This window comes from Hemibagrus wyckioides, unplaced genomic scaffold (genome assembly GCF_019097595.1).
Source record: "Hemibagrus wyckioides isolate EC202008001 unplaced genomic scaffold, SWU_Hwy_1.0 Contig14, whole genome shotgun sequence".
Lineage (NCBI taxonomy): Eukaryota > Metazoa > Chordata > Actinopteri > Siluriformes > Bagridae > Hemibagrus > Hemibagrus wyckioides.
In genome coordinates this window covers 374,602-400,459 of record NW_026690774.1, presented here as the reverse complement: position 1 = coordinate 400,459, position 25,858 = coordinate 374,602, and the positions used below count along the sequence as shown (strand labels likewise).

At 40.0% G+C, this 25,858-nt stretch overlaps 1 protein-coding gene and 2 non-coding genes across 3 annotated transcripts; all 3 read left to right on the top strand.

Annotated features, from left to right (window-relative positions):
* Positions 1 to 577: 577 nt before the first annotated feature.
* Positions 578 to 650, top strand: trnaf-gaa (transfer RNA phenylalanine (anticodon GAA)). Its single transcript has one exon. It is a non-coding gene; the product is annotated as a tRNA-Phe (tRNA).
* Positions 651 to 930: 280 nt separating this feature from the next.
* Positions 931 to 1,012, top strand: trnas-gcu (transfer RNA serine (anticodon GCU)). Its single transcript has one exon. It is a non-coding gene; the product is annotated as a tRNA-Ser (tRNA).
* A 7,308-nt stretch (positions 1,013 to 8,320) lies between these two features.
* LOC131349848 (polyadenylate-binding protein 1A-like) lies at positions 8,321 to 10,517 on the top strand. Its single transcript, XM_058385336.1, has 5 exons — positions 8,321 to 8,486; positions 8,707 to 8,900; positions 9,010 to 9,101; positions 9,506 to 9,908; positions 10,494 to 10,517. The coding sequence occupies exons 1-5, from the start codon at positions 8,321 to 8,323 to the stop codon at positions 10,515 to 10,517; spliced, it is 879 nt and encodes a 292-aa protein (XP_058241319.1).
* The last annotated feature ends 15,341 nt before the right edge of the window (positions 10,518 to 25,858 follow it).

Sequence of the window (25,858 nt, the reverse complement as noted above, 5' to 3'; positions counted from 1 at the left end):
GTAGATCAGGCTGAATATTTTTATAAGTGCAGACTGGTTAAAAAATAATTTAAAAAATAATAGTAATAATAATATAGTCACCTTTAGAAAATGTGGATTCAAACACATTTCTTATTCTTCTTCAAGCAGAAGCGTTCCTTCCGCCCATGGCTACAGGGGTGGCGGTTGACCACGGGGCCTTAAGCCGAGACCATTCAAGGTCAGTGACCTGCCGCGAGCCGCGAGCCAAGGCCGAGCTCCCTCCTTCCTTGGGAATGGTTAGATGTCTCCTGTAGAGCTGGTGAAGTGGAAGGCGTGTTAGTCGCACGGCAGACCATTTGTAGTGCCCGTGCCAGGCTTCCTCCTTGTCTGGCCGAATGACTCGGTCATCTTCTTACCACTCACGCGTAACCCCACCGGCGCCCTCAGGTAGCGTGGGATTTGAGTGGTGTAAGGCTCCCATGCCTTCTGTCTATGCCCTTAAGGAAAAAGCTCTACCGCTTTCTAAAGAAGTTTGCCTCTCCAGTCTGGACGTGGTGCGCAGTCGTGCCGACAAAAACCTGCTCACTCACACGTACGGGAGAGGCCTGGCAGAGGTGCCGAAATAGCTCATTTGGGAGAGCGTTAGACTGAAGATCTAAAGGTCCCTGCTTCGATCCCGGGTTTCGGCAGCTGGAGCACAGTTCCGCAACTTATGCCTCAGATTTGAAAACAAAACGTGGAAATAGTGCAGGATAAAGATCTGAAAGCCCCCTGGTCCGAGACGAGAGCAGAAAAACTCGGATGCTACAGAACTCTTAGGTTCTTGTTGAACGCTTAGCCTGCACCCTTCAGTTTACGTGACCGCATGCCTCAATACCTGCCTACAAATCATTGAAAGGTAGCCTCCTAGCCCGCACGCCATTAGAAAACCCCTGCTTTTGACAAGGCTCCTTGGAAGCGCTGCCACCTGACGAGGTGGCCGAGAGGTTAAGGCGATGGACTGCTAATCCATTGTGCTCTGCACGCGTGGGTTCGAGTCCCACCCTCGTCGTGCGTGTGCTTCCCCTTTACCGCTATGCGCCACACAGCAGCAACTGAATGCTCCCCCAGACAGTCGTGCAGCATGAAAACAACAGTGATCCGACTACTTTGAAAATCGTGCAGTGTGAACTCGGCATAAGTGTTTCACAACCTTGGGCTGCATTCCCATGCTGGTTGGACACACATGCTGTAACATATATGCACACACACATGAGCAAGCCGCCTCAACAGGAGGTGGAGGATATGGACCGCCAATCCACGTTTCAAAATTAAGCTCTACCCCACCCCACAACTTCAGGCCCAGTATAGAACACACACACACGTATACATAAAATGTTTTTTCCCCATGTTATGAGACTAATTTAATGTAATGCTTTCTTTCCGCTTCCAGGAATCAAAAACGAAAACAAACTGGAAAAATAAAGAAAACTGAAGAGCTGACTAAGAAGCAACATGAAAAGAAAAAAAGACAGTGGTCAGTTATTTTTTAGTGCCATGGTAAAATGCTTCATGTTTTTTAGGTAAACGTTGAAATGTTGTCCTGTTTATTCCTGTTTTAATGTTTTTCTTATACAAGGTATAAGAAAAAGTATACAAGGCTCAGTATAAATCTCAGACTAGTATACTTATTATCATTACCCAAATAATTAACCTCATTACTGAAACCTATATATCATTACTGAAACTCATGATTATTAGATGTTAATTTAATTAATAGAGATATAGTACTTTGATTTTAAATGCATGTGCAGAATCTTAAAATGATGTTCTCTCAGGTTTGTCACGTCATTTTGAAAAAATGTCAGGTGTCTTCAAAATATAAAGAAAAAATGTTTGTAAATTGTGGACGGTGTTGCGGTAATGAGAGAAATCAGTCAAAATTTAAAAAACTGTTAAATTAAAAATAAATATTATTTCAGAACTTGAAGTAACTGTGCATGACTATTAATAATCCATTTTTAAAACTGTGAAAATGTATTTGCTTTTCTATCAGTGTTAATGTTTTCACAGTGTTGCAGTAATGAGATTTTTTAGGACTTTTGGAAATTATGTTCAAAAAGGTGTTAAATGGTAAGTAAAAGTTTTTAAATTAATGTTCACAAACACTCCAGACTTTGTTGCTAATGTCTAAAAAAAAAAAAGTTAATTTAAGCATTTTTAAAATTTTCATGTTTGAAATTTTTAAAACCAAGATTTCGTGAGAATCACCCAGATATGTGTGTAAATGTTTGTAGAGGAAGTGCTGGAGTATGCTGTAAAAACATCGATTTTAAAGTACTATCCGCTGTCGTCTGCACTCTGCATGCTAATCTTTGTTTTAAAATTGTTCTTCTGATGTCTGAAGGTCCAGAGAGTGCTGAGGGTAAACCCATGGGCTTGGAATCGAAGTACAAGTGGGTTTTTAGAACAGAATGCACTCTTTATATGAGGTGTCTGCTAAGACCTATATTTTGTAAAGGTGTATGATGTATTCTGTGTGTGTGTGTGTGTGTGTGTGTGTGTGTATGATGTATTCTGTGTGTGTGTGTGGTTGATGTATTCTGTGTGTGTGTGTGTGTGTGTGTGTGTGCATGATGTATTCTGTGTGTGTGTGTGTGTGTGTGTGCTTGATGTATTCTGTGTGTGTGTGTTTTAGGCACCTGTTGGAGCTGTTAAGGAGGACAGCGGTTCACGGTGAGAGTAACTCTTTGCATATCATCGGTCCATGTGGATCTGTTAAAACCATGGTACGAAGATGTCTGTGTGCTACTTCTGTTAGGTTAGGATACACACATGTACTTTACACTAAGCTGTTGTGTGTGTGTGTGTGTGTGTGTGTAGCTGCTACGTTGTGCTCTGAGAGAGCTGCTGGACTTGCAGGAGGTGAAGATGAATGTCCTGCAGGTTCACCTGAGCAGTGAGTGTTGTGTAAAAGAGCGTGTGTTTAAAAGAGGCTGCTGGTTTAAGTCACGGCTCCGTTCATGGCCGCGTGTCTCGTGCAGGTCTGCTGCAGATGGACGACCGGATCGCTCTGAGAGAGATCACACGCCAGCTTCAACTGGAGAACGTCGTAGGAGACAAAGTGTTGGTGAGTGTGTTCCAGTATTCCTGGAATTCTCGAGTCGTGTATACAGCTGGGACGTTACAGGAGCGGCAACATCACATGATTCAAAAGAAGTGAATGTGAGAGAAACTTGGGAGTGATATTACTGTAACTGATAACCCAGTCTGTCTGTCTGTCAGCCTGCCTGCCTACCTACCTGTCTGTCTGTCTTCTTGCCTGCCTGTCTGTCTGTGCACCTGTCTGTCTGTCTGTCTGTCTACCTACCTACCTACCTACCTGTCTTTCTTCCTGTCTGTCTTCCTGCCTGCCTACCTGTTTGTCTGTCTGTCTTCCTGTCTGCCTGTCTGTGCACCTGCCTGTCTGTCTTCCTGTCTGCCTTCCTGTCTGTCTGCCTGCCTGCCTGTCTTCCTGTCTGTCTGCCTGTCTGTGCACCTGTCTGTCTGTCTGCCTGCCTGCCTACCTACCTGTTTGTCTGTCTTCTTGCCTGCCTGCCTGTCTGTGCACCTGTCTGTCTGTCTGCCTGCCTGCCTGCCTACCTGTTTGTCTGTCTGGCTGTCTTCCTTTCTGTCTGTCTTCCTGCCTGCCTACCTGTTTGTCTGTCTGTCTTCCTGTCTGCCTGTCTGTCTGCCCACCTGTCTGTCTATCTTCCCGCCTGTCTGCCTTCTTGCCTGCCTGTCTTCCTGTATGCCTACCTGTCTGTCTGTCTTCCTTCCTGCCTGCCTGTCAGCCTACCTGTCTGTCTGTCTGTCTGTCTGACTACCTGGCTGTCTGTCTGCCTACCTATCTGTCTGTTTCTCTGTTTGTCTGCCTGCCTACCTCTCTGCCTACCTGCCTGCCTATCTGACTGCCCGTCTATCTGCCTGTCTACCTGTCTGTCTTCCTCCCTGTCTGTCTGTCTGCAGGTGATAAAAGCAGCAGTCAGCCAGTGTTCTTCATCCTGGAAGAGTTTGATCTGTTTGCTCATCATAAGAACCAGACGCTGCTGTACAACCTGCTGGATGTTTCTCAGTCTGCTCAGGCTCCTGTAGCTGTGGTGGGACTCACCTGCAGACTAGTATGTACACACACACACACACACACACACACACTTAATATACCTGTCACCAAAAAACGCCGCATGTTTATAAAATCTCTGTATTTTTTTCCTGTTTGTTTATTCCAGGACGTTCTTGAGCTCTTGGAAAAGTGTGTGAAGTCTCGTTTTTCCCACAGACAGATTCACCTGTTGAGTTCTCTGACTTTCCGTCAGTATCGAGACGCCTTTCGGTCCGAGCTCACGCTGCAGGATGACTTCCCCGACAGCAAGTTCTCTCAAGAGTGGAACCTCTGCGTCTCGGTACGACACACCGCATCACGAACCTGAACTGAAGTGTTACACTGCTCACATGTGAACATACACACTGCTGGAGGAAGCTCACGTGTTTTCCTCGATTGTACATAGCACGTGTTCTCTCTCCTCGTCTTCCTCACCACTGATGATGATGATGATGATGAGGGAGTAATTATAATGATCCAATTCTAACCATGACAACCATGATTTGACCAAGCATGACCAATTAGAGTAAAATAAAAATATCTAAAGGCTTAATATATATATATATATATATATATATATATATATATATATATATACAGGTGCAAAGTTGATTTATTTCAGTAATTCAATTCAACAAGTGAAACTGCTGTATTATATAGAGCCATTACACACAGACTGATATATCTCAAGTGTTTATTTCTTTTAATTTGGACGATTATGGCTTACAGCTAATGAAAACCCAAACTTCAGTATCTCAGAAAATTTAAATATTGTGAAAAAGTTCAATATTGGAGACTCATGGTGTCGCACTCTAATCAGCTAATTAACTTAAAATACCTGCAAAGGTTTCCTGAGCCTTTAAATGTCTCTCAGTCTGGTCCAGTAGGCTACACAGTCATGGGGAAGACTGCTGACTTGACAGACATCCAGAAGACGGTCATTGAGACCCTGCACATGGAGGGTAAGACACAAAAGGTCATTGCTGAAGAAGCTGGATGTTCACAGAGTGCTGTGTCCAAGCACGTTAATGAAATTTGAATGGAAAGAAAGTGTGATAGAAAAGGTGCAGAAACAACAGGGATAACCGCAGCCTTGAGAGGATTGTGAAACGAAGCCCCTTCAAGAATCTGGGGGAGATTCACAAGGAGTGGACTGCAGCTGGAGTCAGTCGCATTCCTTGTGTCAAGCCAGTCCTGAACCAGAGACGATATCAGAGGTGTCTTACCTGGGCTAAGGACAAAAAGGACTGGACTGTTGCTCTGTGGGCCAAAGTCCTCTTTTCAGATGAAAATAAATTTTCCATTTCATTTGGAAATCAAGATCCCAGAGTTTAAAGGAAGAGAGGAGAGGCAAAAAATCCAAAGTTGCTTGAGGTCCAGTGTAAAGTTTGGGGAGTGGTTTGGGGAGCTGTATCATCTGCTGGTGTTGGTCCACTGTGTTTTATCAGGTCCACAGTCATCTACCAGGAGGTTTTAGAGCACTTCATGCTTCATTCTGCTGACCAGCTTTATGGAGATGCTGATTTCATTTTCCAGCAGGACTTGGCACCTGCCCACACTGCCAAAAGTACTAATATCTGGTTTAAGGACCATGGTGTCCATGTGCTTGATTGGCCAGCAAACCCTGTGAAATCCCATAGAAATCCCATAGAGAATCAGTGGGGTACTGTGAAGAGGAAGATGCGAGACACCAGACCCAACAACGCAGAAGAGCTGAAGGACGCTATCAGAGCAACCTGGGCTTCCATAACACCTCAGCAGTGCCACAGACTGACCGTCTCCATGCCACGCCGCATTGCTGCAGTAATTCATGCAAAGGGAACTCCGACCAAGTATTGAGTGCTGTACATGTTCATACTTTTCAGTAGTCCAACATTTCTGTGTTGAAAATCATTTTTTTAATTAGCTTTTTATTGGTGTAATATTCTAGTTTTCTGAATTTTGGGTTTTCATTAGATGCAAGCCATAATCATCAAAATTAAAAAAAATTAAACACTTAAAATATATAAAAAATATATCAGTCTGTGTGTAATGAATCTATATACTATAGAGTTTCACTTGTTGAATTGAATTACTGAAATAAAGCAACTTTTCGATGATATTCTAATTTATTCAAATACACCTGTGTATATATGGTGGGGGGGGACGACAAAATCTCTGCTGCCCTCTAGTGGACAACTCTGAACATAACCATGACGACCACGATTTGACCAAGCAGGAGTAAAATAAAAATATATAAAGGCTAAAAATATACATTATAGAAATATAACATACATATAATAATAAAAATGCTTTTTATTACAAAAGTACAGCTTTTGTATAAATATATAATCACTGCCCGATGCCTGTGGGTCATTATACACAGAATCGAACTGAGCAATTATTTTCTTTACCCGTGTCACGAAAACTGAAGGACGTCATAGTACGGGTTTTTAAACTGTGGTCAGCCCTGAATAGGGGACAATGTCATTTATTTGTTGCTGCTGTTTCTTCTTCTTCTGGTGTCCTTATCCATGAGAGACAGAGAGAGAGAAAGAGAGAGACTTTGACTTTTACAATCCTTTTATTTACACATAAGTCACATAATATGTGGTAAAATCAGGGTGACTCAGTAATTCAATAAATACATTTTAAAATATTTCAATAAATTAAGTTAAGACACATCAGTGAATGGTGGATTTAGTTTAGCTCTGGTGCAAAGCAGGGTTTCTCTTCTGCTACAGAGCACAGAGCATTAGCATGACACCACACTGTCTCAAACATCTTCACATCATTCATCTTTCTGTAGAAATTAAAATCAATTAAAATTCTTGATTTAACAAGTCTGAGGAAAATTCTCTTTGCATCAGTCTGTGTTTTGTGCAAACACAGGTATATCGCCATTTTTGCCTGACCAAATATAAAATTGATCAACTGGCATTTGAAACTGTTCCTCCTGACGTACTTAAAACATACTGAGAGAGAGACAGAGAAAAAGATCTTTATGTGGTGGGTATGAGAACCCTGATTTGGCTGATGTGGTAATTATAGCATCATTACAGATAATACAGTCTATCTGTGTAAACTGTGTGTGACGGATAAAAAGTGCAGCTTTGTTCCAGAGCTACAGTATCCTATAGTAATGTTGTAAATGCTTGATTCTGATTGGTCAGATTCATTCGTTAATAAAAAGGGTGTGGCTGGTGATATGTTGAAGCTTTTCATGAGGAAATGTGTAATATATTTGGAAGGAGTCTCCAGTTTTAGTGTTTTTCTAATAAGGTTTGTTTGTGTTATTTTCAGTAACAGGATACGTTTTAGATTTTGGTCTAAAACTTTAAGAGCAAAAAATCAAGAGTTTGGTGAGATCATGATCCTTTATAACTGGAATAATGTGGATAATTTGCTTCGGTGATGTTCCACGATATTGGATGCAACTCAACAACAAAAGATGTTCATTAATTAGTAAAAAATTCTACACCAATTACCCATAACATCATGACCACCTGCCTAATATTGTTTTGGTCATCCTTTTGCTGCCAAAACAGCCCTGACCCGTCAAGGCATGGACTCTACTAGATCCCTGAAGGTGTGCTGTGGTATCTGGCACCAAGATGTTAGCAGCAGATCCTTTAAAGGAGAAGTTCACTTCCAGAACAAAAATCTACTGATAATTTCCTCACCCCCTGGTCATCCAAGATGTTCATGTCTTTCTTTCTTCATTAAAGAAATGATGTTTTTTTAAGAAAACATTTCAGATTTTTCTCCATATAGTGACCTTCAATAGTGTCCTGGAGTTTGACCTTCCAAAATGCAGTTTAAATGCAGCTTGAAAGAGTAGTGTTTACGTTAGGTTAATATCTATGCATTGAAAATATAGTCAGTGAATGTTTTTTGGGGATTAATTGCAGCTCAGCCTCTTTCCTGTCCAGGCCTATACAGTGTTTCTATATTAATATTAAAAGCCATTTTGAATTGGATTCATTATTGGGGTTTGGAACTTAACTGTTTAATGTTAACTGCTTACATGATGTCATGAGGTCATGTGACCAACTGAGATCATGTAGAATTCCGAATTCTGTTCTGAACATCACCTGACGACGTACATAGCAACCATCCTCAGACCACCTTTAGCTATCGACAGAGAAACAGTGCCCCTTGTGTAGCAGCGATTTTACACCATTTAGCAGCGATTTTACTGAGTTTAGCAGCATTTTACAGCGTTTAGCAGTATTTCACCACTTTTAACTGTTTTATACAATGGCTGCACTGTTTGTGAAAGATCTTCACCCTGAAGTATCAGAGGTGATACTTTCTAATAGATTTAGACCTGCAGGACACGTCCAATCTGTCCACATTTGCAGGGACAGGAAGACCGGCTCTCCTCTCGGATACGCGTACGTCAACTTTCGCTATCGAGATGACGGTAAAACAAACCTTTTCTTTTTTCTACACTGTTTCTTACCTGTTTTTGCAGCAGATTTAAGGCTACATGTGTAACTTCTGTAGTATTTTATAGTTTTACTATATGGATATGGTCATGTTTTAAATGGTACTAAAAAGATATGAAAAGATATTTGGATGAGTTATATATAGACTATAATAGACTTTAATTAAAAATGAATGGCTTATTTCTGTTCCCTCAGCTGAGAGAGCCATCGATATGTTCAGTTTTGAACTCCTCCTGGGGAGACCCATGCGTGTCATGTGGTCTAACTGGGAACCCACCGCCAAGCCCATCAAGGGAGGGAACATATTCATCAGGAACCTTGATTGGTCCATTGACTGCACCTCCCTGTTTGACACTTTCTCTGTGTTCGGGAGGATCGTGTCATGCAAGGTTCGAGCTTTGAGCTGTTATATATGAATATATATATCTGAATAGCTGAATATCTGTGTTTCATGATTAGTGTGTTGTTGTGTGTTGACACGCTGTGTTTCTCCTGAAGGTTGTGGAATCAAAAGGTTATAGGTACGTTCAGTACGAGTCAGCGGAGGCGGCGGAACGGCTGAACGGAAAACTCCTGAACGACCGGCAAGTGTAAGTCACATGTAAATTAGTGTCTTTTTACCAGCCAGGGTTCAAATGTCAGGATTTTTTACATTCCTTTTTAAACTAATTGCATTGAACTCTTTATATTGTCGAAACAGAGATTTGTTTGGTCTTATGAGGGTATTTCAGTCAACATCTGGTGGTAATTTTGCTGTCGAGGACATAACTTTTAACAGCAGGGTTTAGATTCTAAGTGCAGCTTCTCTGTTGTGTTACAGCACCATCGAGTACTTCAGGTCTTGGGAGGAGCCCAAGGTGGAGGTGTGCAGGGCCGAGGAGCCCAAGGTGGAGGCGCGCAGGGCCGAGGAGCCCAAGGTGGAGGCACACAAGGCTGAGGAGCCCAAGGTCGAGGCACGCAAATTTATCAAGAAGATTGACCACACCATCCACAGAAAGTGCCTGCGTAGAGCCCCACCATTACTGTACAACGTACCACCAAAACTGCGCCAGCCAGTGCTGCCTCCCTGGTTCAAAAGGAGCACCCTTGAGACACCTTGCACAAAGGACACTGTCCAAAGCACCAAGGCATCTGCCTCAGAGGACATCAGCCAGATTGTCTACACTGCTGCCTCACAGATGGTCCAAGCCGCTGGATCCCCTGCCCCAGTAAACAATGTGGAAGCTGTTGAAACTGCTGGCCCAGAGAACTCTGAGGAATCTGTTGAGACAGCTGCCTCAGAGGGATCTGTGGAAGCAGTGAAGACAGTGGCCTCAGATGACAGGGTGGAAGCAGTAGAAGCAACTGCACCAGTGGAAGCTACTGAGACAGCTGCCCCAGAGGAAACTCTGGAAGCTGTCTCAGAAATCAGAGTTCCGGCTCCACTTCAGGTCCAAAACACAACAAAAAGCACCCTCACACAACAATAACAATATTCTGCATGCTTAATATTACATGCTAAAGATAGTGTATGAAGGATTATGGTACTAATCTAATTGTGTGATTATTATATTGTGTAGTAATATTATTATTATTATTATTATTATTAATAATAATAATAATAATAATAATAATAATATCCTGTGTTCCCAGGATGTACCTAAATTTCCACCACCCCAGAAGAGGCTGACGATCTATATGTTAGAGTCAGCAGATTTAGATGACCAGATCAAGATGGCCTGTGAATTTCACACACACACACACACACATCCGGCTCGTATACACTCCTGCTCTCCAGCTTAGCATTTTATTCCACTTTTATCATCACATGTCCACTGAAAACATCTACAAACTCCTGCTTTCAACTGCATTTGTTTTTAGTACTTGATATCAGTTCATAGAGAGTCTGAGCCCCACCACCCATGCTACCTGATCAGATGCCTCTGTTTCTGTTCTCTCTCGCTCTTTCACACACCTCACACACTTTCTCTCTCTCTTTGCAGATGATTACTTGCTTCCACTGGTAGCAGAAATCCACCCTGCTGATGCAAAACAAATCACTCTGATGCTTGTGCAAGGAGAAAACAATTTCAAGATCATGAACATGATTAGTGATCCCGAGCACTTGCAAGCCAAGGTAAGTGTACACACACACACACACACACACACACACAGTCAAGAAATATACATTCAAGCAACATGGCAAGTGTTTCATATCAGATTCGTAAATATCTTTAACATGTTAGCTTTGGTCATTTGGAAAACAAAGCCCCACCCACTACTCCCTCAGTCCTCATGTGTGTGTGTGTGTGTGTGTGTGTGTGTGTGTGTGTACGTTTGTAGGTGGATAAAATGGACACCTTACTGCGGGCAAGAGAAGCTGGTGTCAAGTTGGTGAGGATCTTTAATTAAAATTTCTGATATTGATTCATATTTAAATGGATCATTACAAAGGCGGACAGACAGACAGATACTAGTGAGTATAGATGGTGACATAATGAAGTTAGTGCCTCCACAGGAGCAGTCTGACACTTTCACGGTTGGCAAAAGGCAAGCTGTCAAGAACAAAGACAACAAATCACCTAAATTTATTGTAACTGCAGGTATAAATGAACTGCAACACTCAGGGTTTCATAAGATCATACCTTGTTCATGGGTACTATAGCCATCCTCACTTCTGATGCTGTGAGTGGATGGAGAAATGGCTTTGAAAAACCCATCAATCTCACTATTCCTATTGTGGAGAGGCTGTTTTTTGTGATGCAGGACATCACAGTATCCACAGAACCACTCATCAGGAAGACACTCTCTGCACCTACGGAGGAAATCCAAAATTAAGTAATGAATTTGTTGTTAACTGAAAGACTTTAAGTTTTTGTTTTATCGGCATCATAGTCAACAACAAATCCGAAATGTCCCCACACCACAGATTTGACTAATATCTCCTGCCATTAGCACTTCTTAAGCCAGCATTTTCAGAAGCTCTACACAAAGTATTATTTACAGTCATGACATACCGAGTCTTTCCATTGTATTTACTATTAATTCACAAGTATGACCCTTGCTGAGTTTGTTCTCGATTCTGCTCTGTGGTTTTGTGTCCTTGTACCGTTTCTGCACTGACTGTCTTTGCTAAATTTTTTGATTACTCTGCCTGTTTATTTTGACTCAGATTTTTGCCTACTGATGTGGATTTAATAAACTACCACTTATGGATTCTACACCTTCTGCCTCTAGGAGTTCATCACAATTAGATAGATAGACACAGTTTTCCACACGTTCAGACAAAGCTTTCATGTCGAAACATGGGTGCAGATTCCATAGAAAGAAATTACATATTTTTGTGTCTTCATTGGTAGGAGTTTAAAATTCAATTCAACTTTTTTCTGCAAAAAAGCAGAAAAACATCACAAATTTTGACATTTGACATTTTTGGCCACAACAATCACAAAAAAACTTTGTGAAGGCCTGAAAGAACTGAATATTTAAGTGACATGTAAGTTGACATCTGTAAACAGGATGCATTTGACCATAGGGTCAGATTTTGGACAAGCCTGACCTCAGTAGACGTGTTATTTAATAAAGTAACAATAATGACCAATATTTCATTTCAAATTGTTTATTTCATTTATTCAGCAAATGAGTTTATGCTAAGATTTAAAGCTGAAGATGATCGAGTTTTTGTTATTAAGATTGTTTTAGATTTCTGACAAAACTAGCATGCTACTGGTCAATTAGAGAAATTATTCTCAGATTTTTAAAGACATGATTTGAAGAATATTTCCTGAAGCCTTAGCAATCCTGGAGCAGCAGGTAAGTAAAACATTGCCAGTGAGATTGTGTCTGGATGAAGCAGAGCAGTTAATGCTAGAATCCCTGCAACAGCAGGAGCTTTGTTCTTTATGTAACTTACATTTACATCTTGATCCTCTTAATAGAAAGAAGTTTTCACTCTGTGGTGTTAATTTGTTGTTGTCTTTTTGAAAATTTTCCTCACAGACTTTCTTTCATGAATATAAACCCCCATTAATTCCTATTATTACTATTCTATATTTAAGGTATAATTAATACCTTAAATATTTTTATTTAGATTTTTTTCTAATCTAACTTTTTTAGAATGTTAGATTTATTAGATTATAAGATTCAAACACTCTTAAGTCATAAATAAATAAATGTACACAAAAGGTTCTTTTTAAATTTTAATTAAAATGCCAATCATAATATGAAATTATTATTGGAGGGTGTGGGGCTTATTCATTCCTTTTTCCTGATCTTTTTTATTGTTTTTTTTCTTAATCTTGCTGATGTTTTTGCATGATTGCAAAATATCATCTTCAGGGTTTCCTAAAAGAGAAGTGCAGGAGAAAATGACGTCTGTCCACAGCTGGATGTTGCACTTCCACATCAGATCCGGATGGGGCTCCAACTTCTGGCTTGGTGTCTGTATCACAGACGTTATTTCATCTGTTCTCCCTGATCACAGGTGGTGTTGCTGTCTATCTAGCAATAGCCTCTTGTGGAAATTTGGGGCAGAAGTGTAATGCCTACCTCAGGAACGAAGTTCTTCATTAGGCAGGGAGGCAACATGGGCTGGCAGAGTTTCTGAGGAATATAAAACTGCATCCTCTGCATTCTCTGACAAGCAAGGAAACCATAACCTCATTCACGGAGCCGAACCCCCCAGAGCGGCCGTTCTCTATCATCACCTTTATGTTTTTGATTATTCCAAATTGCACAAAGAACAAGCGCGGACCCTCATAACCCAGGTTCTCATCCACGTTCTTAACGTAGAGATTCAGACCCTGGAGCAGAAGAGGCAGATTTAGCATTCCTTTTGTGTGTGTGTGTACACATGTGTTTACCTGCTCAGTCTTCTGACTGAGCCCAGTCTGCCTCTCTACACTTGTCTGCCCCTCTACACTTGTCTCACTTTGCAGTCGTTTAACAGTTTTTCATTTAGCTGCTTGATGGCCATCTCCGCTGCCTCCACCTACTCATCCTGGGTGTCGTCCAGCACAGTGCCATGCGTGTGTCCATCTAGTGAGATAAAAATCACTGAAAAGAAGTTGGACTACTGATCGGAAGGTTGTGAGTTCAAATCCCAGGTCCATGAAGCTGCTACTCATGAACCCCTGAGCAAGGCCCTTAACCTTCAATTTCTCAGTTGTCTAAAATGAGATAAAATGTTGCTCTGGATAAGGGCATCTGCCAAATGCCAGAAATGTAAATGAAAATATCTGAAACCTCCCTCTTCTCTCCTCACAATAATCTCGTGTCACAATATTCAAAACTCATGTCACTAAGACCTATCGTAAACATCCATCCATCCATTTTCTAAACCTGCTTTATTCTTAATTGGGGTCACGGGGATCTGCTGGAGCCTATCTTAGCACACACTGAAAGGCAGGGGTAGACCCTGGACAGGTCACCAGTCCATCGCAGGGCCACATATAGACAGGCAACCACACACACTCACACCTACTGTATGAGGATTTAAGAATTGCCTAATTACTCCTATTTAGAATTACCAGTCAGCCTATTGTACATGTGATTAGACTGTCATTGGTCTAGGAGTATGATTCTCGCTTCATTGCGAGAGGTCCCAGGCTCAGATCCCGGATGAGCCCCCAATTTCATGTTACACCCCGTCTAGGGTAAAGGCGAAACAAGAAAGAGTCGATGACACAGGACAGTGTGGAAAAAAGGCATTAAAGTGGCATTTTAATGAAAACCTAGGGGTTTAGAGTACTACGGGGGAGTGTAGCTTCGGAAGCCGGCAAGGCCAAAATAACAAACAAAAACCCACAACCGTCCAGGATCTAAATACCCTGCTTCACAAAACAAAAATAAATATAAAAGACAAGTTCCTTCCCTAACTCCCTATCCAAAACAATCAATGAAAGGATCCAATAAAGAAAATGGCATAAGTCTCCCTACATCCCCAAAATCCCTTGTAGAACTATGTACAGTATTAAGAACAATTTTACAACAGGGAAATCCAGAGTCAAGGCCTGAAAACAGGCAGCAGGCCGTACTATAAAGAGTTGAGCTAATCACATTAGCAAACAGTCGGTTCCTTACCCTCAAACATTCAAACAAACACACGCTGTCTTAGCATATACCTAGATAGCTATTAGACAAGGCAGGGCAAATACAGAAAGCCAGCACAGGACAGAGCAAACACAGCAAGTGAGCACAAGGCTGAAGGCAGGAAGTGATGAAGGAGACTTCTTATAGGTTGCATGGAGACTGGGGGAACCAATTAGGCTTCTTCCTAGACAGAAGACACAAACAACTTCCCAAACAAAAGAAAACACAGAAGTAATACCAAACAGGACATTATTGGGAGGAAACCAGAGTAAACCCACACAAGCACAGGGAGAACATACAAACTCCACACAGAATGACCCCTGGATCTTCTTGTTGTGAGAAAACAGTGCTAACCACTAGGCCACCGTACTGCCCCCAGTGTAATTTTAAAAACTTTTTTTAGTGTTTTTTTTTACTTTAATTTGAGACTTGAGTACATTTTGGATGGATTCCTCTTTTAGTAAAGATTTTGACATTAACTATAATTTTTAAAGTCTACTTTAAATTATAGTTTTTTAAACTTTTTTTTTAACTATACTTTTTAAAAAAAAATACGTTCTGACCACATCCTACATATTCCTCAGACTTTACCACTGTATCTGCTGATGCTGATTGGACACTGCAAGGCTCCCAGGCTGAGACCCGCCCAAAGTGACATCATCACCCAGGGTCACGTTTGGCACATGTGTCTGCTGTTGAGACACGGTGCCATTATGCAGGTGCAGCCTGTAGATCTCCCAGTGCTACTGTAAATACACAAAGAACATCAACTGTCAAAATACACTCGTTGTGTGTAGTACCCTATACTACAAATGGGTAGGGTTTCTCTTTGCTCTCAAAACAGCCTTCCATGGTAGATTCTGTTCCATGTTGATGTGACTGCATCATGTAATTCCTGCAGGTCCTTCAGGTGCATGCTGTGAATCTCCTGTTCTACTACATCCAAGTCCACATTCTACTGGATTCAGATCTGGTGACTAAAGACCAATAAAGAACCCTGAACTCATTGCCATGCTCATGAAACCAGTTTGAGACAACTTTAACTTTCTGAGGCTGTGGCATTTAAGCAGCCCAGCAGGCCCAATGTGCCATAAAAACATTTCCCACACCGTTGCACCACCTCCACCAGCCTGGACTGTTTTAAATAGTAGATTATAGAAATGATTTTAAACCTCTCTTTTCTCTCTCTTGAAGTGAACATGATTGCATGTAGCCAGTTCACCTGATTGCATGTTTTGGGGAGCAGGGAGGAGGAAGAAACTGACACAAACATGATCATGTAGATCATGTAGAATGGGATTACATTTTTTTATGTGCTACAGAAATTTGGTTTTGGCAACACATTCATTTCCTGGATTAAAATTTTATATTCCTTCCCAGTCTCCTCAGTTTGGACAAATGGAGTATCTTCCTCTTATTTCCCCTTGAAACGTGGCACAAGACAGGGCTGCCCACTTTCACCTTTGCTTTTTGCATTGGTAATTGAACCCTTAGCAATTGCCATTCATACTGAACAATTGGGAGAGCTGGTACAGTTCACAAAATCTCAGAATGATTTTGCTCGCTGGTCAGCTCTCCCCATTTCTCTGGCTGATCGTTTAAGCTCAGTAAAGATGAACATTTTGCCTAGATTTCTGTATTTATTTTAGTGTGTTCCAATTTTTATATCTAAAACTTTCTTTAAGACTTTAAAACAACACATCTCATCTTTTATTTGGAACAAATGACCAGCCAGAATCTGCGGGGAAATACTTTTAAAACCAAATTGCCATCTCATGTTTTCCTAACAGTAATTCCATTGTCCGGCAATTATTTGTACAGTTGTTAATTATATCTACATTGATAATATTTTTCCTAGCTTTTCTAACACAAAAATTCCCCTTTCCGTTCATGTTTTTAGATATTTTCAGTTCCAAAACTTTGTTAAAAACTAATTTCCCAACTTTTCGAATCTTCCACAAAAAATCCCATCTAGATCAAATTCTTGAAGTACCTTTAGATAAAGGTTGTTTCCAACACATTAACATATATTTTGCACTTAAAAAAAAAAAAGTACTTGAGTACTTTTTACAGCGGATCAAATTGACCCGAAGATAACAGGAGGGTTAAATGATTGGAGTTTTTAGAGAAACAATAATCAGACAGAGGTCATTCTTAAAAAAGAGAGATTTGATTTGAAACCTGAACTGTTATCAGGACCATGCTGAACACCTTCTGACCAATCCAAATCAAGTATAAATTTTAATGTCAATACTGCACATAATTATCAAATAAAAGTCTACCCAGCTGTTATGCAAAAGTCTGTAATAATGTTTCTCTTAAGCGTTTTAATTAAAATCCATATTTTGGTGTAATTTATACACATTGATTTGTCCATCATGACTTTTGGAGGCTTTATTATGTCCATTTTATAATGAAACAGCAAAAGACTTTGAAAATCATCTGTCATTTTCTGATCATGTTAAATATCAACACAACTAGACTGAAATATACAGGTAAGATATCTACTGGTTTCCTGTCAGGGTTGTGACTTTTTCTGGCCACTAGAGACCCCCACTGCCTTTTTGTTGGTTTTCAGTCTCTGTCATTATGTCTAATAGGTGTCACCTGTGCTTTGTTTAGGTTTGTGTATTTAAGTACAGAGTAATGAGAGTGTTTCTGCATGAGTGTGTGATGCAGAGAGCAGTGTGGTGTCCTTGGCTTATGGCTGCATGTAGACATACAGTAGGGTCTGATTTTTTTTTTTTTTTTTTTTAAAAAAAAGATTCTCCAAAGAAGAGTTGACTAAATTTTCTCTACAGTGATGTGAAAGACTCCTTGCCAGTTATTATTTATGCTTGATTGCAGTTGTTGCTGCTGAAGGTGGCATAGCCAGTTATTAGTGTGGGGGAAATTACTTTTTTACATAGGCAAACCAGGCAGGTTTGGACAGCTTTTTTCCCTTAAGAAATGATATAATTTAAAAACTGCATTTTGTATTTACTTGGGTTATCCTTGTATAAAAAATAATTTGCTTGATGAGCTGAATCATTTAAGTGTGACAAATGTGGAAAAAAAATTAGGAAGGAGCAAATTATGGTTCATTGTGACCACCTGCTGAAACAGCCCTGACCCGTCATCCACTGACACCTTTCTATCAGAACCAGCATTAACTTCAGCAAGGTGAGCAACAGTAGCTTGTCTTTGGGATCAGATCAGATGGGCCAGCCTTCGTTCCTCATGTGCATCAATGAGCCTTGGCTGCCCATGACCCTGTCGGTTCCCCACTGTTCCTTCCTTGGACCACTTTAGATACTGACCACTGCAGACCTGGAACACCCCCACAAGAGCTGCGGTTTTGGGGATTCTCTGATCCAGTCGGTTAGCTGTCACAATTTGGCCCTTGTCAAGTCGCCCAAATGCGTACACTCGCCCATTTTTCTGCATCTAACACATCAACTTTGAGGACAAAATGTTCACTTACTGTCTAATATATATCCCACCCACAAAGAGGTGCCATGATAAGATAATTAGTTCAGATAATTATTCACTTCATCTGTCATATATATATATATATATATATATATATACTTTACTATTCAAAACTCATACAATGTGTGCATGTATAAAAATAAAAACAAGAAAAAAAGCTCAGACATTTAGAAACAGACCTTTTTTTATTTATATATCTATTCGTCAGTATGAGTGAGGGGAATCACGGAGGTCTGCGCATGCGCTTGTCACGCTGCAGCGTCACGTGATCTAGTTTCTGTGGAGTGTTTACTTTTAAATCCTAAAGTGTTGCGGTTCTGAAGGTCGCAAGATTTGGATTATCTTTTGGCATTTTTGCTTCACACCTTTCGGATTTCTCTTTACTCCACTACTGGATTTGACTCCTACACCGACTCTACAGCGCAGCGATGATGAACTTCGGGGGAGGAGCCGAGCCTCAGCACCAGGATGTGGATCCCGAGCCCGGATGGAGCGGACTGTACGACCCCTGGAACGGTGAGTTACTGAGTTTCCTCTTTTTCACTTAAGTATAAAGTCTTTTAAACACCGCCTTATTACAAAAAACCGCAATCAGGAATATCGTTTTATATGATTAGATGGTTTGAGAAATTCTGTTCGGCTAATCTTTATTTGGCTAATCGTTTTACGGACATGATCAGTATGCTAAAGCTAGCGGACAAAGCGGCAGACTCCAGTGAAACGAGCAGGGAAGAAGAAAACAGTGTTCATGTTTTCAGATATGTTAACATCAGCTTTTCATAAAAGTCCCAATGTTTACTTAACGTTTGCTAAAGTTTACTAAGTCAAGCCGAGGAGAGTTAGCAAAGATTAGCTAGACGGCTAGTTAGCATGTAGCTAAGTAATTGTTTTTCAGTGTTCATAGTTTTTTTTTTGATGGAGTGAATAGAATGAGTTAAAATGCTTATAATAACATGAAGTAACATATTATTTTAAGGATTTTTCATTGTCCGTGTTTGTCGAGTTGTTAAAGTGGAGAGAGAAAGGGGCTGTGAGGAAAGGCAGCTAGCTGAACAAAACCAGTCGGTACAAATAAATGGAGCTAGTGTGGCAATGTAGAGTGCAGCTTAGGCAAAAATATCAAGCTGTTTGTTTCAGTTCTGTTCAGCAAGGCTTTGTTTCTAGCTGTCGTGAATAAAATAGTTAGGAGTAGTGTAATTTATGATAAAGGGCGAATTTTTGAGAGGAGACACGATATTTTTAAGCATTGAAATAAATGCCCAGTGTGACTAACAGTGAAGCCGTGATACTGGAAGAGCCCTGTATAACACCTATAAATGCAGCTTAAATGTAAATACTGAGTTTTTAATGCACTTTTACAGGACGATTACAGTAATATAACGTGTGTAAATACTTCTTGTTTTGATAGTGAGGCTTTGCTGCTTTATAAAACATACACAGTGCTATTAAAATGAAGGTTTCTGCTTTCTTTTATGAGATGTTAATAGATGTGTTGCATTGTCTGTTCATCTTCTTTGACACAGGGAGTCGGAGGGAGACGTTTGTGTTTCCGCAAGATGAGCTCAACTACAACAGAGAGCTCAGCGATTACGAGGATGATGACAGCCGGCCTGCTCAGCAGAATGAAGCTGGAGATGGTGGTGAATATGAGGTTTCGATGAGGAACCCGTCCATTGATAGAAGTCCATCCCCACCGATGAGAGGCCTCTCTCCTATATGGACCCCATCCCCTGTGAGGACCCCATCCCCTGTGAGGACCCCATCCCCTGTGAGGAGCCCACCCCCTGTCAGGAGCCCACCCCCTGTCAGGAGCCCACCCCCTGTGAGGAGCCCATCCCATCTCACGAACCCATCCCCTGTGAGAAATCCATCCCTTGTCAGGACCCCACCCCCTGTGAGGAGCCCATCCCCTGTCAGGACCCCACCCCCTGTGAGGAGCCCATCCCCTGTCAGGACCCCACCCCCTGTGAGGAGACCATCCCCTCCCAGGACCCCACCCCCTGTCAGGACCCCACCCCCTGTGAGGAGCCCACCCCCTGTCAGGAGCCCACCCCCTGTGAGGAGACCATCCCCTCTCAGGACCCCATCCCTTGTCAGGACCTTACCCTTGACAAGATATCATTTGCTGCCTTATTATGAAATCAGCCTCAACAACATTGTGGATGATAGGGGCTATGTTCCTGCCACAATGATGACTCCTTTCCGACGCCGGGGCATAAGGAGGAGGCGGGACGAAGAGGATGGCTATCAAGAAGCCCCTCTGAGTAGACGGCAGCGTGTGGAACCTGATGGGGATGTGGATTTTATCGGGAGGGATGTCCTAGTCCCCAGTAGGTTTGTAAGGTTTTATGTGAGTGAGATGTAACTTTAAAAAGCTCAGTCTTCACCTCATATTCATCACCTCGTATTCATGATGTAAGGTATGTATCTGTGGTAAGTATGTGTGGTAAGTATTTCACCCCTAGATTTCAGCATTAGTCTTATCCCTAGTATAATCTATAAATGTAAACCATTTTAATGATATAACTGTGGCATCATTGAAGTAGTCATGGCATCTAGTTAAAATAAAATGTCTGCTGGTTTTTGTATTTTTCATATGTATTTTGCTTTTGTTAAATGTTTAGAATTTTTAGATTATTAATGTTGTTTTTTTATTGTTCTGTTGTTAATTTGGTGTTAAATTATGCATTGCTGTAAATATGTAAATATTACATTTTTAAGATTAAGATTTTTTTAAGTTATACAAATGTAGTGTACTCCCCCCCCCCCAATCCCCCCTCTCTTCCCCTTCTAAACCCCCTAAACACCCCCACCAGCAAGTTTAGAGATTATTAAGATATTTATACCACAGCGATTTGTTTTTGTTTTATTTATTAAACATTAATGTTAAATAAGCATTTCATAAAAAATTGTCAACACTTTATTAAACGATAATCAGTTTTTAAATTCATTCATAGTCTCTGATTATGTCTGGCATACACGTCCCTGTGAATGCACTTTTATTATGGAAATAATTAATATTAATCTTAACATATAATAAATGCTGCTAAAATAATGCTAAGTAAGGAATCATACTAAAATATTTTAAAATTATGCACACCTTATTTCAATTAGATTCAGGCATTTCGTTGTGGTATAAAACATATTATCTGTAATAAGTTTATAGTTCATCATTGCTTGTAAATAGTTCTAAATAGTTAATAAATTATTTATTTGTTCAATACTCGTGTCTCAAGTGTCTTCTTTTTTTTTTCTAACACATCATAAGCATTTCTCATTTATTTCTCATATAATTCCACTGTAGAAATTCTCCCTCAGCTGGAACCTTGGTGTTCAGAAGTAATTACACTGTTTTTCTCTCACAAGCAAATACTTTCTAGCCAACAGTCTAAACCTGTTAAATCTGTATAACTAATGATCTGGTGTTGTTGTAATGTCAAATAAACTGATAACAAGTGAAGCACAAGATATGATTTTAATTGTACATGTTCAAGTTAATTCACAAAGGTGATGAGGTGATTAGTTCATAGATGAGACTTAGGAACTAATGCACCATGAGGAAGAAACTTCAGAGTTCAAAGCAGCATCAGCTCTAAATATGGAGGAAAAGCTGTCAGAGAGATGCTGTGGTCAGATAGACACCAGGGTTTGGATAACAAGTTTGCATTTCCTTACAACTCTTAATAATTATCCACAACACTTCTTTTTTTCTTTCACACAGATTTTGTTTTACATTATGTGTTATTTTTATTTTAGATTATGCATTATTAAAAACAAACTGGTCCATCTGTGGTGAAAAACACTAGCTGTGGTTGCTAGAACTTTCCAAAAATGATTGTTACTGTTTATATATATATATATATATATATATATATACAGTATATCACTCATGGGATTAATAAAGTCTATCTATCTATCTATCTATCTATCTATCTATCTATCTATCTATCTATCTATCTATCTATCGTGTTTCTATTCTCTTGTATCATTATTCTTTTATTATTATAAAAGTTCAATAAACAGGTTCAGCAAAAGAAAAAAAAAACAGAAAATGACTGAAATAAAGGAATGAAAGTTACATAGTGTTATTGGAATCTCCTTCAGTATATGTTAAACATTCTCCTTACAGAAAGTTTCAGCATTACAGTAGTTCTATTTATTCAGTATTTCTTTACATCACTGCATTTAAAAAGTATAAATTTTAATGTCAATACTGCACATAATTCTCAAATAAAAGTCTATCCAGCTGTTATGCAAAAGTCTGTAATGTTTCTCTTAAGCATTTTAATTAAAATCCATATTTTGGTGTAATTTATACACATTGATTTGTCCATCATGACTTTTGGAGGCTTTATTATGGCCATTTTATAATGAAACAGCAAAAGACTGAAAATCATCTGTCATTTTCTGATCATGTTAAATATCAACACAACTAGACTGAAATATACAGGTAAGATATCTACTGGTTTCCTGTCAGGGTTGTGGACTGTTTTCTGGCCACTAGAGACCCCCACTGCCTTTTTGTTGGTTTCCAGTCTGTCATTATGTCTAATAGGTGTCACCTGTGCTTTGTTTAGGTTTGTGTATTTAAGTCACATGCTTGATTCACAAGTAAGGGAGGAATAATTATTTCAATTAATGGTTCTATAATTTATCGCTTGTTATAATACTACTTCAAAACAGATCAAATAAATAAATAATACAATGCAGATATTATATTTCTCTGATCCACCAGTGTGTCTCCACATCCTTATTTGACAAGACAAAAGGCCATTATATATTTACACCACACTGTCTGGGAGCCAAAGTCAAAACATTGCATGCAAAGGACTGGCTTACATGGAAATCTGGTGACCAGCTAGAAGGGAAGATGCTTCCCTTCTTCATAATCTTCATGAATGTGTCCTTTGAGTGGTACAAATCATGGACTGGCTGCGTTCATATTCTATTCAGTTCAATTCAATTCATTTTTTTTTTGTATAGCACTTTTAACAATGAACATTGTCTCAAAGCAGATTTACAGAACATAAGAAACAAAAAACATAGTGTAAAAAGTCCTAGATGTTGGACAAAATCATCCCTAGTGAGTAAGACTGTGGAGACATGTGGCAACTACACAGGCTTTGTAAGCATATCCACTCGTGCTGTTGTAAACAGCAAAATAGGTTATATGATGGGCAATTTCTTTTTAAGTATGGCAGAATACAGTAAACACAATCACCTGCTTTTAACATATATTTTGTTGTCAGACCACAACGAGAGAGATAGCTGTTGACTTGCTCCACCTCCTCACTAGCTGTTGTCCCTGCACCTTCCTGGTTCTTACCACTCCATTTAATCTGTCAGACAAGAATGGGTGAAAAGCTAATGCAAAACCTTTATTTATATATTTAAATATCAATTTTTATGCCATAATATTTCTGTGCATGTAAACATATACAAAAATATCAAACATACCTCACACTTGGTAGCATGGGCTCGAGCATGCATGACACTGAGGAAGGGCTTCATGGTGGTGAGCTCCTGTAGGCAGGACACTGGCAACTTTCTCCAGGTACGGCCAGTATCCATCAGGCCATACCATGGCAAAGAAGTGTGCCTTGGTTGGTATAAGCACCTTTTAAAGGTACATGGGCTAGGCAAATATCTCCCCCTGTACATATTAAGAGCTTTCAGAAGGAATCCATGATGACACACAGCAACCTCCATCCCCTCCTCATCCAATTTAGAAGTCCTTCTTGAAGTCTCCCTCGCTGCTGGCTACTGGGAGTCCCCGAATGTGCCTCTTCCATGTGTCTGTGACACACATAACACAAGATATAAATTAATAAAAACATTGGTTTAATATAATGTATGCCATTAATTCTACAAATTGGATTTTGAAGTTTCTGGACTAAAGGTAGATGCAATGTGTATTTTAGCAACGCAGCTACTAAAATTCTTAGCAAAACGTTTTTCACAGCTTTCTGTATGGTGTCAATAAATGCAGACACTGCTCTGTCTTCAGCCACAAAGACTCCAACAAAAAAGGCAGGGTCATCAGAGCTAAGCAAGAAAGAAAAATGAGAAATCCACATAGCATCCAAATATGTGGGTAAAGAAATAAATCAATACAAACAATGAAGCAGAGAGCAACCTTCCAATTAGATGAAAACGGTATAGCTTTCTGTTTCCATCTGCTGAAACAGCCAACATTTCTGGTGTGCATGCTGGGCAGGTGAAAGGAGCACCACAGCAGAGTTGGTCTTCCTCAAACGAAGAGTATGAAAACTCTAAAAAGCTGTGCTGCAAGGCATCACTGTAGATATGTCCAGACTGGATGTTATAAAGAATTTATATAATGTAGTAAAGAACAAATACACTTACTTTTCCTCCACACTTGGTGCGATGTTCCAACAGCTTTACAAAAACCTAACCTTGACCCAAAAAAATTACCTTGAGCTCCTGAAAGGTGGATCTATTATGTACAGAGTGGATGTGCTGGCAGAGGCTGGCTAATATCCACTTCTCAGGAGGTCTTTCAGATCAGGGGTCCACTCTTGCTGGCATGATGGACACATATATAGTGGCTGATGCAAGTCATAACGTCCTTCCTGTACTTAAGTATCTTTTTAAGTGTTTGTACTACACTAAAGTCTATAGAAATCTTTGAGACTTTTTATTTTCACTGCTCTACATTCTGAAGTAACAAATCAAACTTTCTGTTACTCTTGTAAAAAAAATAAAATAAAAAACGTTGTTGTCCAAAATAAAAGAAGCAGTTGTCCAGTTACAACACAGCGAGTACACCGAGGAACAGCACATGCATTATTATTGACCTCTGTAGAGCATTAACACTGCAGTGTCACAGCCTGAAATACTGTAGCCTACGATTTAAGAAAACCCTGACACTATCCCACCACCTGACCACCAATGGCCTGTGGCCTGACCCGCAGGATTAGTTTTAAGTTGTAGAACAGAAGAAAGACTCTATTCAGATTCCTGCTCTGCCTCAGTAGCATACCATTTCATCTTACAACAATTCAACATCATATTGGTGAAAAGGTAGAGGTCAGCACGTCCTGTGGTCATCATAATGGCCATTTTCTTTAATATGAATCTAATGTTAGTTTGCAGTGCTGATTTTATTGTGTATGTGAATAAATCTGCCATTATCTTAATGATGTCATGTATGGCTAGTTACACTTTAGTTAGCTAAGTAAGCTAAGGTAATGAGTAACTCTTGAGCAGCAGTCTACATTAAAGTTACTGATGTTCTACAGCAACACAATAACCCAAGAGCTCAACTTTTATTGTTGATATTTGACCAGTCACCAAGTAACATTTATTTTTTATAGTTTATTATGTAAAGCAGAATAAGATTACTGCACAAATACTGTAATTGTCCATCACACACCAAAGCATTAGTTACTGAATACTGAAATATTGACTGAATTTGAACTTTTTTTCCTTTGAATCTGTAGAGCAGCAAGTTTCTGTTAAAATCTGCTTAGATCCTCACTGGTCATTTGTTTAAAACTGATTCCCAGGACACAGGAGTGCCCAGCACACATTAGTTATTCTGTATGAGTGACCAAGTCCGACTGTCCCGCTGTATGTAAACTTCATATTTTCTTCTGCTGTGATGTTTATTTTTTCATTTTTAAGCACTTTATGTAGGAAACAGCTTACACGCTACAAACCCTGTCTTTATATAAGGGTTCTGTTTCTTATGTAGTGTCTATGCACAAATACCTGTGCCCTGTAAACACTGACATACAGGGGCGTCGCTAGAGCTATTCATTGTGGGCTCGACCCCCGAATGATT